Below are 18,100 nucleotides of genomic sequence, written 5' to 3'. Positions count from 1 at the left end.
CTAGGCCCCAACACCAATGCAAGACGGAGTTCCTCAAGCTGGGTGGTGGTACATGCCCTTAATCCCAGCACTAGGGAGGCAGAAGCTGATGGATCTCTGAGTTTGAGGCCAGACTGGTATTCAGAGTGAGTTCTAGTACAGCCAGGGCTACACAGAGAAACCCTGTCTTGAGGAAAAACAAAAAAAGGCGGTGTTTCCTTTTTGTTGTTGTTGACATGTTCAGGGCGTCATGCATGCTGCAAGCAAGCAGCAAAGTCCTCAAACAAAGCAGAGTCACAGCAACCAATGGGAAGGGCCCAGTCAGGCTGGGCAGTGAGATGAAGAAGTATCCTCTGCTGTCCCCTCAATGAGAAAACTAACTTGGTTGTTTCCAGGCTCCTGTAGGAGCCACACTCTCCTATCCCCTAGTTAAATGGCTACCCAATTCATGATTCACTAATAAAAGCTAATTTCATCTTTAAACTTGCAGAAACTTTGTATCTTAGTAATAGTAATAAAGTATTAAGATAACTCATGAAAATCACAGAGCTTAATAGCTTAATAAATTTCTAATTTAGCACTTGGAGTGAAAAATTAAATCTTGGGATTGGAAGTAACAATGTTTTCTTTTCTACTCTGAGAACTGTTTTTGCTTCCAGTTCTGGGAAAACCCAGAGCCTGTGCACACCGGGTAGGTTCTGCTGGGCACCTACATCCCAGTGACATTACAGATCTCCATCTTCCCTACAGCAAGAATCTCCAACAGATGGTCCTGCTGGCCCTGAGGGAGCCCTTTGGCCACGTTACTGTGACACTGTCCTTCCCCTGGCTGATGACTAGAGCTCCAATGGCCTCCCTTGATCTGAGCACTGGGAGCTGCCTCTGGCCCAGTTCATCTTTCTGGATCCATGCCAGTCAAGTTCATTCCTCTCCCAAGGGATGAGCCTCTAACACTGGAAGGCAGATCTTAAGGAGGCCTTGGCTCCTTCAACGTTTTCTTAGAACCTGGTTTTTCTAGAGACAATCATCTTCACTGTTCTTGTAAGAACCTTAGTGGATGTTCTTATTAAAATGGATGTTCAGAAGCTGGAGAAATGGAGTGGAGATTGAGAGCACTTGCTGTTCTTCCAGAGGATCTAGGTTCAGTTTTCACCACATGGAGTTAACTGCCTGCAGTTCCAACTCCAGGGGATCTAAGGCCCCTGGCTTCCACCAGCAGATGCATGTAATTACACGTAACAAAACTCCCTTTATGTCCAATGCAGGGAATTCAGTTCAGTGGCAGGGCACTGAGGTTCCATCCCTAGCATTCCCAAACATCAGGATTTTGATTTAGTTTGACTGGTACAGGTGCCAGTGGACTTGCCAGACCTAGTGTGCTGCATTTCCGTCAACCCAGCTCATATCTTCGTTAGAATATTTTGAAATCATGTTACCTTACTGGCTCACAGGTTTGTGGTTAGTCACAAGCTTTATGCTGCCAATCAAATTCACATAAAAAGTAGCAAAAACTGTACTTTTAACCTACATCACATATCCACACATACTGCTTCCCTCCTCTCCCCTCCCCTCCCCTCTCCTATTCTGAGTTCGTAGTTGAACCACCTAACTGGCCGGATGCTCTCCACTAGTCTTATTGTTATCTGGAATCTCTATCATATCAATGGTTTACTTTTTCTTTTGACAGGGCTTCTCTGTGTAGCCCTGGTTGTCCTGGAACTAGCTCTGTAGACCAGGCTCCCCTCAAACTTATGTAGATCTGCCTGCCTCTGCCTCCTGAGCACTGGCACTAAAGGTGTGCACCACCACGCCTGGCCAATGATTTACTTTTTCTTTGTAGTGTAAAGCCATTTGCTTTGATAGAAAAAAAAAAGTTTTCCTTTCTGTTAAATTACATGATTTTTCACCAGCAACATTTCTATACACACTCTAACTTTTTTCTTCCTCAGACCCACACGAGCACACACAACCACACTATCTTCCAGGCTTCATTAGACTCTTTGTGCTAGCATTTGAGGAGAGCATCCTTTCCAGTAAAGAAGCAGATCTCAGTTCTCTAGGGTTCTTAGTGAAGGGTCGGCTCTCCTTTAGGTGAGAGTTATAAGTGACGTTAACAGAACTCTTACTATAGGCTGTGTGCATGTGGAGTAGGTATGGAGGAGAGCCATTATATGGTTATGCCAGACAAACAGACTAGAAATGTTCCAGTGTCTTCTTATCAACAATCTTCAGTTTGCATGGTCAAAATCAAAAATTTTGCTAAGTTCCTATTACCTGCCTGTAAACTCCTTAGAAAGCTTACCCACAACATGTGTCTTGTCTCCAAGACCCAGTCAACTGTTAGGATCTACATGGTCAAGGCACGATGCTGATTGGAGGGAAACACTGAGGGACAAGGGCCGGAGAGGGACAAGGAAGGAGGAGGGGCCCAAGTTCTAGAGGGTGAAATCCCTCCCTCGCATTCTTGTCTGTGGGACAGTTTTGTAAGTCATGGTAAAAAAGGGTCCCTTCCACAACTTTCATCATGTAATTTTTCTCTTCCATGATGTAATTCTTTCTCTTGAAAATGGCAATGTTGCTTCCACTCTGGGATTTGTTTGTTTCTGCGGGGGTGGGGGTGGTGGCGGTGGTGGTGGTGGGTGGGGGGTGGGAGGTGGGGGTTGTAGAGGTCAGAACCTTGTGCCTGCCTACTTTTTTTTTTCCCATAATGAGGCAGGGTAGAAAGAGGCGGGGAAAATTTAGGTGGGGAAGGGGCATGCGAAGAGAGAAATACTCCTCTCCTTGGAATCCAGTTGAAGCCCCTTGCCAGTGGGAAGGCAAGAATGCTCAATTAACAACCGCTTGAGGCCTTTCTCCCTTCCCAGCTGTAAACCTGCAATTTTCTAGGAATCTCACCAGAAATCCGGTTTGCAGGGAAAGGACACATGCGTACTATCCTCCTCGCACAACCCTAGAGGCTTCTGGTTTCCCCTTAGCAGATTATAATTTCATCCAAAGCACCTCCAGAACCACTCTATAATCTCACTTAGCCAATGAGAACAAAGTGGGGCGGGAATCTCAGAGAGACCTTTTGAAATGTAACTTGAGAGTCCCCAAAATGGTCCATACGGATAATTCCAAGACAATTAATTGTCGCTCTCCTTTGAGAAGCCCACGCCTTATTTTTCCTACTTTCCCTTGGGAAACATATAACCCACTCGGGTGTGTCTTTCTTTCTGGATGTCTGTCTCTTAACTCTTATGCTTAAATCTATACTAAAATAGCTTTAACAGACTTTCCAACTTTGCCTCATCTTTGGCACTGAAGCCAGGATTCTTGGCTTGGCCTGAGTCGAGGTCTCTAAAAATCTAGGAGAATTCAGGTTGCTGTGTGCCCATTTGTCCTTCCAACACGGACAATGATGTACCTCTTGTCCTACATATGCAGAAGTGGACTTCAAAGTTGCCCATCTTCTCTGGAGGGACTGTCACATCCAGAAAACATGGTACCAGCTTGCACTAGTGTGTTTTATTTGCATGCATATTATTTTTAATATTATTATTAGCAACAGAGCACCTAAGAGCAGGGTGAATAGTCTTTGCTTGTTAACAGGGATGAAAGATGGCGTTCAACGAGGTAAGCCATTCACTCGAATTTACTTCCCTGTATGTTGCAAAGCTAGCATTGGGCTAAGGAGTTGCTAACTTCTGACATCATGCTCTTCTCACCTGTGGCTGTACGTTATGGTCACCCGGGGAGCTTTCAAAACTACCCCTACCCGGCCCTACTGCCAACCCTGATGGAACTGGTCTGGGTGTGCTCTTTCGCTTGGAATTTTTACAAGCTCCTCAGGTGGCTCTAATGAGGCTGCGAGGCACAGCTCTGGAAGCAAGGCACACTGCCTCTTGCAAGGAAGGAAGGGCCTTTGGAAGACTCAAAGACTCCAAGTCTCCTGGGGTGAAAGCAAGCACCCCCCTGATGCCGGAGGCTGTTTAGTTTGCCTGCTGACAGCAAACAAGCACCAGGGAGCCTCCGCTCTGCACCGCACAGCATGCGGCTCTCAGGAATTCTTTTCCTGGAACGTAAGCATTTCCGTATGGGGATCATATTCTGTCGTTAAAGAGCTGTTCCTACAACCATATGCATGGCTCTTCTCTCTGCCAAACCCTTTATTTGACATTTTATAGTGATGGGCAGAGAACAGTGGGGTCACTGGTACATTTCTCTATATGATTTCCTGTGATTGTGAATAAAAATGACATGTATTGCAGAAACACTGCTTATCCTTCAGCATTTGAATGCAAATCTCATACTATGTTGTGATAATATGTTGTCATATTATAAAGGCAGAAGAGTATCATAGGAAGGAAATATAGTGCTAGGGGTCTAATCCAAGTCTTTGGATGACGGTGCTAATAATTGAGAGTGGGTATGTGTACTGAATGTGGTTCTCTAGGTACACTCTAAGCATTTCGACCCTATGCCATGATTGTGTTGTGACTACTGTCATTTTTATAAACAAGACAACTGGGCCAAGGACAGCAGTAGACTTCCCAGTGTCACATAGCCAGCAAATGATAGCAAAGATAAGCCCTGGGAATTCAGCTCCAGAATTTATCTTCTTTATCAATATGTGGTATTTTCTCCTATGTGGGTGACCTTAGCTAAATGACCTGGTTTCTCCTAGTCTCGTTTTTCTCATCTGAAAAAAAAAAAAAAAAAAAGGGTTAGGATAATATCTAGTCCCTCAGACAGATAGATGTATGACTAGTTGTTACTTCTATTAAGGTGTTCAGTAAGTAAGTATTGGTTGACTAAATAAAGGAATGATGAACTGGGGTGGTTAGAAGCATAGTATATACAGATGCACTCTATAGATTGTATTGTGGAAAAAATACACTAATGACTATTGCGGCATTGATATCTAGACATAGCTTTGTGGCTCAAAAATAGGAAAACGTGTTTATATCCAAATCAAAATACAACTACTTCCTACTCATAAAATACAAAACTCCTAAAATATGCATGAGATACTAATAACCTCACCAGTGATAAGAGTATAAATGTGAGCCGGGCAGTGGTGGCGCATGCCTTTAATCTCAGCACTCGGGAGGCAGAGCCAGGCAGATCTCTGTGAGTTCGAGGCCAGCCTGGGCTACCAAGTGAGTTCCAGGAAAAAACAAACAAACAAAATAATATAAATTTGTAAATGAAGTTATAAGAGGTTTCCTTTGTATTTCTGAGTCATTGAAGTAGCATTCTACAATTTAAGAGCTTTATTTTCATTACCGCAAGGAAATTAGGCCATTAAAAATTCGAGTGTTGGCGCTCATCCAGCTGAACTATTTAAAGACAACAAGGCCAGCAGCACATGTCAGGTTTACATTTACTTTTGAAAATTAGGTGCTGGTCGTTTTTGAAGGCGGGCTCTTGGAACAGTTTTAGAATGATTCCGGCGAAGAAGAGGCAGTGGGATTGTGAAATCTGCCATCCAGTGTTAGATTCAAAGTCCCAGAAATACTTCTGGGCTACAGATAACTATTCCCAGGCTCTTGCTTTTGCAGAGGATGAGTTACAGACTGGGTTAGTGACAGACCCATGTAGCAATAACAAAATTCAACAAGTTGGAGTCAAATGCCTTTGAGGGAGGGACCACTATCAAGAAACCACCATAATTTTCTTTCATTTTAAAATCGCCTTTTATTAAGAGGCAATCATTCCCAAACTCTCTCAAATTTTGGCACATTATTGTATCCTTTGCCTAGGAGTTAAGTTTCTGAGGACCCCTACATTACCATCCTGAATTTTTTTTTTTTGGAGGAATTTGCCTTTTAGTCCCTGAAGTTAATGTCTTTCAACATCATGTTTTCACAACAAATGCTTATTGTCCCCAAATCCATCTGTGCTCCTCCATGCTCCATGCATGGTAGGTGCTTGAAATGTACCGACTGGTTAAGGTGCATCTGGCCACCAGGCTTTGACATTTAACACCTGTGAACTCTAATATCAGAAATAAAATTCATTGAACTAACAGTGCTGCTAAAATCTGTGTATCATAACGCACTTTGAATGATTTTTTTCAACCACTAATGTGTGGGTGAGGATGATCATCACAAAATAATCAATAACCACCTTCCTGAAAGAGCAAGTGATTTCATAAACATTATCTATCTTACTTGGTTTTGTATTTGTTAAGCTTAGTAGTACTTTTGCCTTAACTTATGCCTAAAAAGTAAATACAGCTTCTTGCTATAGTTAGGAAACAACTACAATGAGGTGATGTACAATGAGACTCAAAATTGAAGCAGTGACCATGAGGGTGGAGGTGAGTAGAAGCATTATAATGTTGTAAGAGATAAATCAAGAGTACAAACAGATTAAGAGGCATATGGTTGTTTTAGGATTTTTGGGCAGAAGAAAATGCAAAAATAGTGAGCCTACCAGTACCTAAGACAGAGAAGGAAGAAAGGACAGGCTTGGGAGCTCAAGGGTGAACTGGGTTCAGGATATCTTAAATGGCATGCCTGTACTATGTGTAGGCGAGGCTCAGTGCATTGGCTGCCAACATGCATGTAGGTGCAGAAGAGGGTCTGGCTAGAGATGTGGTTTGGGCATCACTGACTGATGAAAAGCATGGCCGTGGGAGAGGCCTTTCAGAGAGAAAGAGAGATGGGGAGAAGGGTAGGAAAAAGGCCACCACTGAGAGCAGAGGCAGAAGAATACTTAGGAAGGAAGAGGAAAACTCGTGGCTGCAGGGTATCTATCCTACACATCAAGGAGAACACAGGCAGTGAGAGCTAAGAAAGACAAGCCCTACAAGATGTCATCGCAGACTCCGGGATCCGCAGTCCCTTCTAACTTCACAATGCCTGTGCCACTTTGGCAGGATGGCTGGGGCAAAGGCACCTTTTCACCTAACTGTGTGGAGACTGGATAGCCTACTTGGAGGCAAATAAAGACACGCACTCTAAAAGTGCGGTTAGATGGAACCGGTTGTCCAGCTCTGGCCCTCTGTCTTTGTGGTCCCCAGACAATGTTTCCTTGCATTGATGTAACTGATCAGCCCTCTGCTCTCACATTTTCTGGCTGCATTCGCGCTCTGGCTCTGGGATAACTGTCTGTGAAATGGAAAGGTCCACCCTGCTGTGAACTCCCTTTCTTGGGGGAAGGCAGTTAAGTAAACCTCATGAGATTAAGAACTCCATCAACTGCCTACTCTTCCTTCTTCTGGCTTTTAAAGAGACTCAGGCCGGTCAGGGCTCTACACAAATGAGGAACTAAATTAGCAGTTGTTGAGTGAATAGCATAGTATAGAGAGCCAACATCACAGTCTATTGCACTTGCATAGCAGATACGTGTCAACTAGTCTTTGAAAGTAAGACAAACTGAGACTAAGCAACAGGTTAATAGATATTAGGAGAACACAGAATAAGGCTAGATCAGCTTACACGGAGTTTTGGAGAGTTCTGTAGTTTTTGTTGTGGCTATCTCAGACCATGTCTTGTAGTAATCATTAAATGAGATTGTTTTAACTACCCTGAAAATATAAACAAAAGTAAGACCATATGTAATTTGTAAATTCATCCTTAAAATTATCAGAGCACACAATTTAGCTAATATCGTATCAAACTAGACGGATTTGAAAATTCGACACTCTCTTCTTTCCTTTTCTTTTTTTCATTCTTTTGAGACCAGGTCTGTGTGTCCCTGGCAAGTCTTGATCTCTATGTATCCCAGGCTGGCCTGAAACTAACAATCTTTCTGCTTCAGCCTCGTGTGTGCTAGGATTACAGACATGTGCCGTCATCCTGGACTTTGGACATACATCTCTAGGAATTACACATTTGATAGATAAATCAAAAACATTAATTTCACCACTGATGAGTATAAATCACTGAAGAGCTGTCTAATTCATTTTTCAATAACGAATGGACGTGTTCACCTGTGTGCACATTTATCTATACCGTAAAAAGAAAACTATAGCTTTAAGACGTCTGCCTTTAACGCCAATATTTAAAAGGAGCTTTAAGGGAAGCATTATATTGGTAATTTTTTTCATTTTGCCATAAAGTTTTCTTAAACATCATATCAAATTTAGTATGATTGTTGTTATTTCCTCTTCATAGGGAGAGTAAAAGCATCAGAATGGAGATTAATTTTTACATAGAATCTAGCCACATGGAAACCCTCTTTTTTCTCATCCCCATACCTGAACTTTTCCCTCTCTAGTACTGTCATTATGCCCTAACAGGGGAGTAGAGATGATTGGAAAGCAGTGAGTGGCAACTCTAGAACACTTCCCAAATCACTGCATCAGCACGTGTTTTGACTATGAACTTGTTGAACACAGCAATTTCTAGCTCTGTAAATAAAAAATTACTTAGAAATCATGTTCAGGCACATGAAATCACCAGCTAACTGGTGCAAGTAGATGCTTAAGCATCAGGTGTAACATCCCTTATGTCTGTTCTGCAATTTAATTTCTTGGTTCTTTGGAAGAAGAAACACATTTTCAGTCAAAACAAATATATTAGTATTAATTTTTATGGGTCAACTGTAAGTTCCTTAAGGTAAATATTTGACTCAATTCTGAAATTAATGGAGCAATATTTAAATGGATCAGTGCGTCCATTTATTTAGCAGTTTATGACACCTAATTTTAAGACTAACATTTTTCAAATGTGTTATTACTTTTCCAACCACACGTAAGTAGAACTCTGAGACTGGGTGAAGATGAATTAACCATTCCTCTTATTGCATCCAGCACAGCCTGCCAAGCTTCACATGACCAAATGATATGCTAAGGTAACATGAATTTGCCCCCTGAAATGTTTCAGCATTTTGCAGAGAGGGTAACAAAATGAAAGGCTGCCTTGTATCTCCTGCACGAAAATCTTGAGATCAATTTGCCGTCACAGATCATTTAGCAGACAACAATGATCCAAGAGGAAGGAAGCTGTCAACACATGTCTCATGAAAAAAAAAAAATCCATCTTTAGGCACAATGGTCTCCATTGTCTTTTGTGTGTTTGAGGATGACCCATGACCCTCTCCCTTCCCAGGGGTGTCCTGTTCAGTTTCAAACTGTTAGCCCTCTGGAGACTTCTTTTCTTTCTTCCAGAATAATTAAAAATATTACCCTAAAAAGCATAACTGTAGTTAGCTTGAATACACAAAGCAGAATATCTTAAACGTTTGCATTTCCAATTATATAAAGGAAACAGTCCCTTAAAATAACAGTAACTATATTTACTGCTATTCAGATAGGCTATGAAGCTAACAAGGAGATAAATGGCATAAAAATATGTTTGTAGTTCCCATCAATATCAAGAACATACTGAATATTGTCCCTGACAATGAAAAAGGAGAAAATATAAATTTATAAATTTATACTGGAGAGTAGAGCTGGTTATTCAGTTGAAATAAGACATATCCCTGAATGAGTAAAGAGAACACCTTTCTCTATTCCCATAAGGCACTGCGGGTTCAACATTTGGATAACACGATACATTGACCATACTTCTTTAGATTGACCATACTTCTTTAGAAGTGACAATAAACAAAAGAATTTGGAGGACCGCAATAAAACTTTTGTTTGACAGTCATCAGGGAGTCATCTGGGTGCATGTCTGTGGAAAGGAAGGAGGCATCCTAGGCTCAGGGACCATCCTCAGCCACATTTGGGGCTGGGGTACGGTGTGCATGCATGTACACACAGAGGATCTTGGAGGAAGGAAGACAGGATGAGGCAGTTGAGTTCAGGGGAGAGTTCAGATTGAGAGCAGCTGAAGGCTGTGCAAATGGGTGAAGCTTGGCGGCACAGAATCATTACATGTGGGTGGAGAGAGGTTAGAATTCTTGACCACCCTGGTTCATCAGAACTGACAGCCGTCAGTGTCTGCTAACTAGGAAAGTAAAGAAGAAGCTGGGCCCTGAGCAATGGTTTCCTCAGGGGTCTCACACAGGGTAAGTTCCCTAAGACTAAATGGAGGATCAGTCAGGAAATGAAGAAATGGAGGTGTGAGCTACCTGAGAGTTAACAGGGCTAGGAGCAAAGGTTAGGAATGGGCACAGACGAAACCAAGATAAAGCTGAAGAAAGATCTGATTGGCCACCTGACACATGAGAGATGAAGGAATGTTGGGGTCAAATCTTTTCTGAAGCCCAGAAGACTAGTTTTCTATTAATAGAAAGCGTTATGTGGGACTGTAGTAAAATATGAGTGTAATTTTAGTGGCAGACTCACGTGATGATATGACAGAGAAGCCAAAATGACCTTTAGGGATCTGATGGTGAAATCGGAAATGGAAAGAGAGAGAGAGAGAGAGAGAGAGAGAGAGAGAGAGAGAGAGAGAGAGATGGACAGATGAAGCCATTAAGGAAAACAATCTCCAGACCAGTGTTTAGAAGAGGAAGAGCAGATACCAACCTAAAGGGAGCCAGCAAAGGTGCAGCCTGGTGTTTTATTGAGCTGTGACCATTTATTGTTGAGTTGCATCAACACAATATAATAATCACAAAGGCAGATGTAAGCCCAAGATGCCCAGGCAATGTTGAGAAGAAATAGCTTCCTTGACAGGACATGGAAAGGAGCATGTAGAGGCCTGCTCTCAAGAGGAGCCCAGCTTGGAGGTCATTTCTAAAGGCAGGCCAGGAACTCCCCTGTGGACTAGGAAGCAGGGCTTTCTTTGCAGAGGGTGATGTAGAAAAGCATGTGTCCCACAAACTGCTAAACACAATAGTCCTGCTTACCCACAGGCAGTGAGCACATTCCAAGACCCCCAGTGGAGGCCAAAATCACAGACAGTACCAAAGTCTGTGTGTGTGTGTGTGTGTGTGTGTGTGTGTGCATCTCCACCTATACATCTGTATTAGTCACTTGTCTTGTTGCTATAACAAAATACCCCACAAATCAGCTTAAGGAAGGAAGGGTTTTTCCGGCTCCCAGTTGGAGGGAGGGAAGTCATGGTGGCAGCTGGTCACATTGCAGCCAAGAAGAAGAGAGCAATACATGGTGCTGCTTGGCTGTCCTTTCCCTTTCAAAGATGTTTTGGGACATGGGGCTAGAAAGATGCCTCAGCAGTTTAGAGCACTTGCTGCTCTTGCAGAGGACCTGGGTACCATTCCACATGGTGGCTTTCAGCCATCTCTAACTCCAGTTCTAGGGGATACAATGCCCTCTTCTGACTTCTGGAGACACCAGGCACACACATGGTACATATACACAAATGCAGGCAAAACATTCGTATGCATAAATTTAATAAATAAATCTAAAAAATAAGTAATCTTAAACAGAACAATTATGACAACATGCTATAATAAAGCTATGTGAATGAGTGTGGTATCTCTGTGTCTCTGTGTCTTACACTGTTTTATTGCCCTGCACTCACCCTTCCCATCATGATGTGAGTTGACAGATGCCTATGTGAAAAGATGAAGTGATTTGAGTGATGCAGGCATTGTGAGACAGATTAATACTGCAGCAGTCCATCAGGTAGTCTTTATGGCTATTGGGTGACTGATGGACATAGAGTAGACTGAGCATGGATATATTGAATAAGGATCTAAGTCTCCTTCTGGGTGATAGAGAGGAATAGCACAAGATTCATCCTGCTGCTTAAACTGTGAGCAATTTAAAACTTATGAAAAAAATTTTTTTTCTGGAATTTTCCAGCAAGGGGAAAAGGCAAGCTCACTGCCTGGATGGAGAAAATAACAGTGATGCTGTTTTATAGAAGCAACACACAGCTTGAACTTTGGCTGGTTGGAAACATCTCCTATACCATCCACTAGTTCTTAGCACCATGGTTAAGACTACAGGGTCTGGAATTAGTGGGGTGAACCAACCCTCTGGCTCCATTACTTATTGGCCATGTGACGGGGTAAGTGATGTAACCTTTCCACACTTGTTTCCTCATCGCTAAAAGAAAAGGAACTTTTCTCCAGGGGTTGTCATAAGTATTCAGTGAAATCATGCCTGAAAAGAGCCAAGTTTAGCACCTCGTCAGCACTCAGAGTCACTGGCCTCCTCAATTGCCTTCCCAAAGTATCTCATCAGTTCTCACAGCTCACTCTAGACAGCCTCCTAGCTGCTTTTCTGCCCTCCACTCTTTATGCCAGGGAGGGTGATGCCTCTATGGGAAGTGATATTTGTCATCTAATTCTAGAGGATGAAGTCTCAACACTTTCAAGTGAAACTCAAGGTTCTTCATCAGCTAGCCATGCATGCCCTTCCTTCTTCCGGTCCCTCATTCCTCTCCACCATCTCTTGGGATTTCCTGTAAATCTCAAATATCCTATAATATTGTACTTCTGTTTCTGTGCAAATTTCTAGTTATAGCTCTCCCCTCTTCTTATCATACCACACTCTTGTTCATCAAAGTCTGGGTCCAGCCAAGTAATTGTATATGAAGGCTGTCATAGGGGGCACCTGGGGTTTCGCCTCTTCAGTACCTCTTATGCTCTTACCCCATCATGGGGAGAGCCAGCTCTAAATGAGAGCAAGATTGACAGCTCAGCTCTCTGATCAGAGCATTTATTTCAGGGATAGAAACAGGGATTACAAAGATTAAACCAGGACTGGGGAGATGGCTCTATGGGTAAGGACGTTTGGCACACGTGAGGACCCGAGTTCGGTTCCCGGAACCCCAATAAAAGTTGGACCAGATGTTTGCATCTGTATTCCCAACATGGCTGCAGGTGCAAGACAGTACAATAGCTAGGGCTTGCTGGCCAGCCAGGCTAGTCAAAAGTGGCAAGTTCCAGGTTCAGTGAGGGACCCTGTCTCGAGTTAATAAGACAGAGAGGGATGGAGTGATCCATCTAATGTTCAATCCACCCAATGTCTTCCCTTGGCCACCACATGAGTGCACATGGTTACATTCATGCATGCATGCATGCATGCATGTGCACATGCACACACACTCACACACTCTCACCCCAATGTGTGCACTCATGCATACACATACAGGATTGAATCAGAGCAAGGCTCATTGCAACATTCTAGTATGGCACATGTTGATATCTCAGGTCAGTCACTTTTCTTATCTTGACCTGCCTTGTTATTGTCATCCTTTTACACTCCTAGGCAAGTGTTAGAAGCAGCTTCTAAGGTTCTGGGCGAAGAAACTCAACTTAAGTAGGAGTAAATACTTTGGGAACAATCAAGATATGTATATAAGTATATATATATAAGCCCTTAAAGAGATAAGTAGTGGATGTTTCTCCTCCTTATGTCCTTTTATCTTAGAAATATTTTGTGGATTTCAGTATAGGTGTCTTATATATCTTTTGTTACATTGTGATACTATTACAATGACATGTAAAAATTTTCTTGCTGGTGGCACACCTCTATTACCTCAGCATTGTGGAGGCTGAGATAAGAAGGTGGTAAGTGGTTTCAAAGGCAGATTTTTTTTCCTATTTGGACAGTTGTGTTTATTTAAATTTATTTATTTATTTAAATATAGTTTATTTAAATATTCCTCTTGTCCCTAGAGTCTTTGCTATATTCATTGATTTTCAAGATTTCTCTACTTGCTTGGATTTAACTGTGGACATAGTCATGTCATCTGGGAAAAAATAATTTGCAGTAGTCTGCCCCTTACCCATAGGTTTGCTCTCTGCAGTTTCAGTTACCTGTGATTAGTCCTGGTACATGCTGGGAATGGTACCCAAATCTTCTGTAAGAGCAGCAAGTGCTCTAAACTGCTGAGCCATCTCTCTAGCCCCATGTCCCAAAACATCTTTGAAAAGGAAAAGGACAGCCAAGCAGCACCATGTATTGCTCTCTTCTTCTTGGCTGCAATGTGACCAGCTGCCACCATGACTTCCCTCCCTCCAACTGGGAGCCGGAAAAACCCTTCCTTCCTTAAGCTGTTTTTGTGGGGGTATTTTGTTATAGCAACAAGACAAGTGACTAATACAGATGTATAGGTGGAGATGCACACACACACACACACACACACACACACACACACACACATACACACATACACAGAGTTTGGTACTGTCTGTGATTTTGGCCTCCACTGGGGGGTCTTGGAATGTGCTCACTGCCTATGGATAAGCAGGACTATTGTGTTTAGCAGTTTGTGGGACACATGCTTTTCTACATCACCCTCTGCAAAGAAAGCCCTGCTTCCTAGTCCACAGGGGAGTTCCTGGCCTGCCTTTAGAAATGACCTCCAAGCTGGGCTCCTCTTGAGAGCAGGCCTCTACATGTTCCTTTCCATGTCCTGTCAAGGAAGCTATTTCTTCTCAACATTGCCTGGGCATCTTGGGCTTACATCTGCCTTTGTGGTTATTATATTGTGTTGATGCAACTCAACAATAAATGGTCACAGCTCAATAAAACACCAGGCTGCACCTGCAAAATGTGAATACTGAGATCATGTCTTGGTTTTAAAAACAAAAAAGTACAGACTTTTAAAAAAGCTTAAAAAGAAAAGAAGGCTGTGTGTGTGTGTGTGTGTGTGTGTGTGTGTGTGTGTGTGTGTGTTCTGCTCAAAGTGACTCATTCAAATAGAACTCATTCTGACCTTAGCATTCCTCAAATTCCTTCTTAGCTATACTACTAGTATTTGCCCTGTGGCCTTGGGCACCTGGTAGAATATGTTTTCTACACTGTCCTTGTCCCTGCTGTCTTTCCTGCAGAGAGCTCTGTATTCTAGAATACAAGGCTCATGAGTTTAGGGATCACACATTAAAGGGATGTATTCCCAACACTGGGGTATAGTGTCTGCTACAGGATAGTGTGTTCAGTGAATTAATTTTAAAGACACGAATAAAGTGCCTGCCCTTCCATGGAAAATATTATGCTACAACTGGTGAATGGCATTCTAGCCAACATGCAAAAATCCAAACTGATTGCACAGGTTCAACATCCACAGAATCCCCTGGTTCAACATCCACAGAAACCCCTAGTTCAACATCAACAGAACCCCCTAGTTCAACATCCACAGAACCCCCCTAGTCAACATCCACAGAAACCCCTAGTTCAACATCAACAGAACCTTCTAGTTCAACATCAACAGAACCCCCTAGTTCAATATCCACAGAACCCCTAGTCAACATCAGCAGAACTCCCTAGTCTAACATCAACAGAACCCCTAGTCCAACATCAACAGAACCCCCTAGTCCAACATCAACAGAACCCCCTAGTCCAACATCAACAGAACCCCTAGTCCAACATTAACAGAACCCCCTAGTCCAACATCAACAGAACCCCCCTGCTTCCTTGCCTATGTTCTGCACAGCTGATCAGATTCTGCTTGAGTTTTGTTTGGTCTTTTGTATTCAGAGGCCACACTTCTGGAACACATTTCTATACGTAGATCTTTTCTTCTTGCTCATGAAGTTATTGCAAAGCTCCAAACAGATGAGTTAGATGTCACATTGCTAAGAGCAGTATTTCTCTTTGAATAATCTCTGCAAGACCTCATTGTGATACGTTATTTAAAAAGTAGGGTCACACGCCGGGTGGTGGTGGCGCACGCCTTTAATCCCAGCACTCAGGAGGCAGAGCCAGGTGGATCTCTGTGAGTTCAAGGCCAGCCTGGGCTACCAAGTGAGTTCCAGGAAAGGCGCAAAGCTTCACGGAGAAACCCTGTCTCGAAAAACCAAAACCAAAACCAAAACAAAAAAATAAAATAAAATAAAAAGTAGGGTCCAGCAAGGTGACTCAGAGGACCTGAGTCCAATCCCTGGGAACTCTGCTAAAAAAGGCTGATGTGGCAGCATGCATCTGTAACCCCAGGACTCTTAAAGACAGATGAGAAGCAGACAGGCTCAAAGGCCAGCTTTCCTGAGTACACCATTCAGCAGCAGAAACAAGAGAGACCTATCTCTCTCCCCTCTCTCCATCTCTCTCTTTTTCTTTCTCTCTCACACACCACATGAACACATAAACACAAACACCAATAAACATGAAACAATAAACAATAAAGCATGAGTGACCCAAAGAGAGAAGACACAGTTGAGCTGTACATCAGAAGACGCATATCAGGGGAAAACATGGGAACCCACACAACCAATCTCATCAAGATATATCCTAGAACCATGGAGCGTTCCTGAAGTCCTGACTCTCTAGCCCTGTCTTACCTGAAGACTTCTCTAGAGAATTCAGGGTTGCACAAAGTGAGCTTGATTAAACCAGACCTGATTCAGGGTTATTTAGTCTTGTCTGGGTTCAGAGGAATTGCTGAAACCAAACCAGAGACAATCTTCTGATCAGGTCCTTTGGACTTGTTGGTTAATGTTGGCACTGTGTGAAGGATACCACAAATAGTTCAACCACAAGCAGCAAGAACATTGCTGTTCCAGGATACCCATGGTTCCTAGATGATGAGACAGTGTGTGTATAGTGCTGATCAGAGTATGATCAAGATAGGGAATGTGCTCTAGATGGCAGGCTGAGTGGACAGCAGCACCTTCACTGAACCCCAGCCAAGTGGCTCATTCACTGGACTGTGCACGATCTTTCTGCACATTTTTAGGACTGTGTCATAAACAGAAGCCACTTAAGTGGCCAAAGTTTGCTTACCTTATGCCATGGCAGTCAAGGAAACCTGGGCTAAATCAAGCATGACTTCAATACTGGCTAATTGGCTTTAAGTTTAGAGGGCAAGAAAGCAAAGGCTGGCATACTTTTATCAAGTATGTACAAATTGGGAGGCTCTGTAGACTGCACCTTGCTCAGATGCTCAAAGACAAAGTAATGCCACACTGCCAGGCTGTCTCTTAAAACTTACAGCGGGGGCTGAAGAGATGGCTCAGAGCTCAAGGGGATTGCTGCTCTCCCAGAGGTCCAGTTTGATTCCCAACATGAAATCTCTGCAAAGCTCACAATCCCTTGGAATTCCCCATCAGAAGGAGCACTGTGCTCCTGTGTACCTCATCTCTCATACACACAAAAATCAAAATATAAAACCCGTTTAAAAAAAAGGAAAGAAAGAAAGAAAGGAAGGAAGAAAGAAAGAAAGAAAGAAAGAAGAGAGAAAGGACAGATACTCAGGTCTCTGAGATAAGGTTAACCGTATCTTCTCCTAATATGCTTGGAGTGGTGTGATCTACAATGGCTTATGCTTATTCCATTGGTAGCACTCTCTTCCATTAAAAAAACAAAAAACAAAATAGATCAGTTCATTATAGATACATCAAAGGTAGATTCAATATAAAAAAACCCAATAATTTCCCACATTCTTCCTAAAAATATTTATTATAAGAGAAACAAATAATTCCCTCTCTAAATTAAATGACATAAAACTCGAGGCTGGAGAGATGGCTCAGCAGTTAAGAGCACTTGCTGCTCTTCCAGAGAATGGCGATTCAGTTCCCAGCACCCATATCAGGAGGCTCACAATCACACAAAGATACAGCTTCAGGGAACCAGTGTTCTCTTTTCTCCTCCACAGACACCCACATACACATAAATAAAATAAATATAAATCTTTTTTAATGTTTTCATTGGAAATCGTAAAGTCAGTATCATTTCATATTGGTTTTGGCTGAAAATTGACAGAGACGTTGATCAAGAGAAACTTACCTGAAACTCTTCTGTGGCTTTACATATAACCCTAGGCTGCCCTCTCCTTCTGCAAAGAGAAAACAGAACAGGGTTCTGGTGACTTGGAGCTGGAACATGTGGTGCTGTGTACGTTCTTTCCAAAATCTCAATAAAATCACAGTGAAGGGATAAAAAAAAAAAAGTATAGCACAAAACATCGAAGAAGTCAAAGAAAAATGACAAGAAAAAATTTCAAGATGGAAAGCAGATGTCAAATGGTAACTGTGTTGGCAGGTCCCGGAAATCTGAAACCTAACCTAGCAATGAGGAAAGGCCAGTAGACAGCAAGCTGTATTCCAGAAAGAACTCAGGGGCCAGAAGTGCCAGGTAACTCTGAGAGGAGTGGCCAGAGCACAGACCTGCACTTACCTTCCTCACCCCAGAGAACCACAGGGATTCCCTCCCCAGAAAAGAGGGAGGATGCTTACCCTCTGGGAAACAGTCATGGAGACTCAGAGCTGAACGGCACAGGAGTGTGGAGGACAGAAAGCAGGAAGAAGTCAAGACTCCTCCTCTGAGGGACTGTGAAAGAGATGTTCAGATGAAGCAAAAAGAAAACAGACTTCATCCCAATGA

The 18,100-nt window shown here is 42.7% G+C and overlaps 1 protein-coding gene across 1 annotated transcript in view; it reads right to left on the bottom strand.

The window, feature by feature from the left end:
- Positions 1-18,100, bottom strand: part of Ube2u (ubiquitin conjugating enzyme E2 U) — a 57,626-nt gene that overhangs the window by 16,545 nt on the left and 22,981 nt on the right. The window contains exons 6-7 of the mRNA XM_059254574.1: positions 17,504-17,552; positions 7,407-7,495 (exon numbers count right to left, since the gene is read on the bottom strand). Of these exons, the coding sequence (XP_059110557.1) occupies positions 7,407-7,495; positions 17,504-17,552 (138 nt within the window). The remainder of the gene's footprint in view (positions 1-7,406; positions 7,496-17,503; positions 17,553-18,100) is intronic.

Source organism: Peromyscus eremicus, chromosome 2, assembly GCF_949786415.1.
Source record: "Peromyscus eremicus chromosome 2, PerEre_H2_v1, whole genome shotgun sequence".
NCBI lineage: Eukaryota > Metazoa > Chordata > Mammalia > Rodentia > Cricetidae > Peromyscus > Peromyscus eremicus.
The sequence above is the reverse complement of the archived record's forward strand: the minus strand, read 5'-3'. Positions and strand labels throughout refer to the sequence as shown.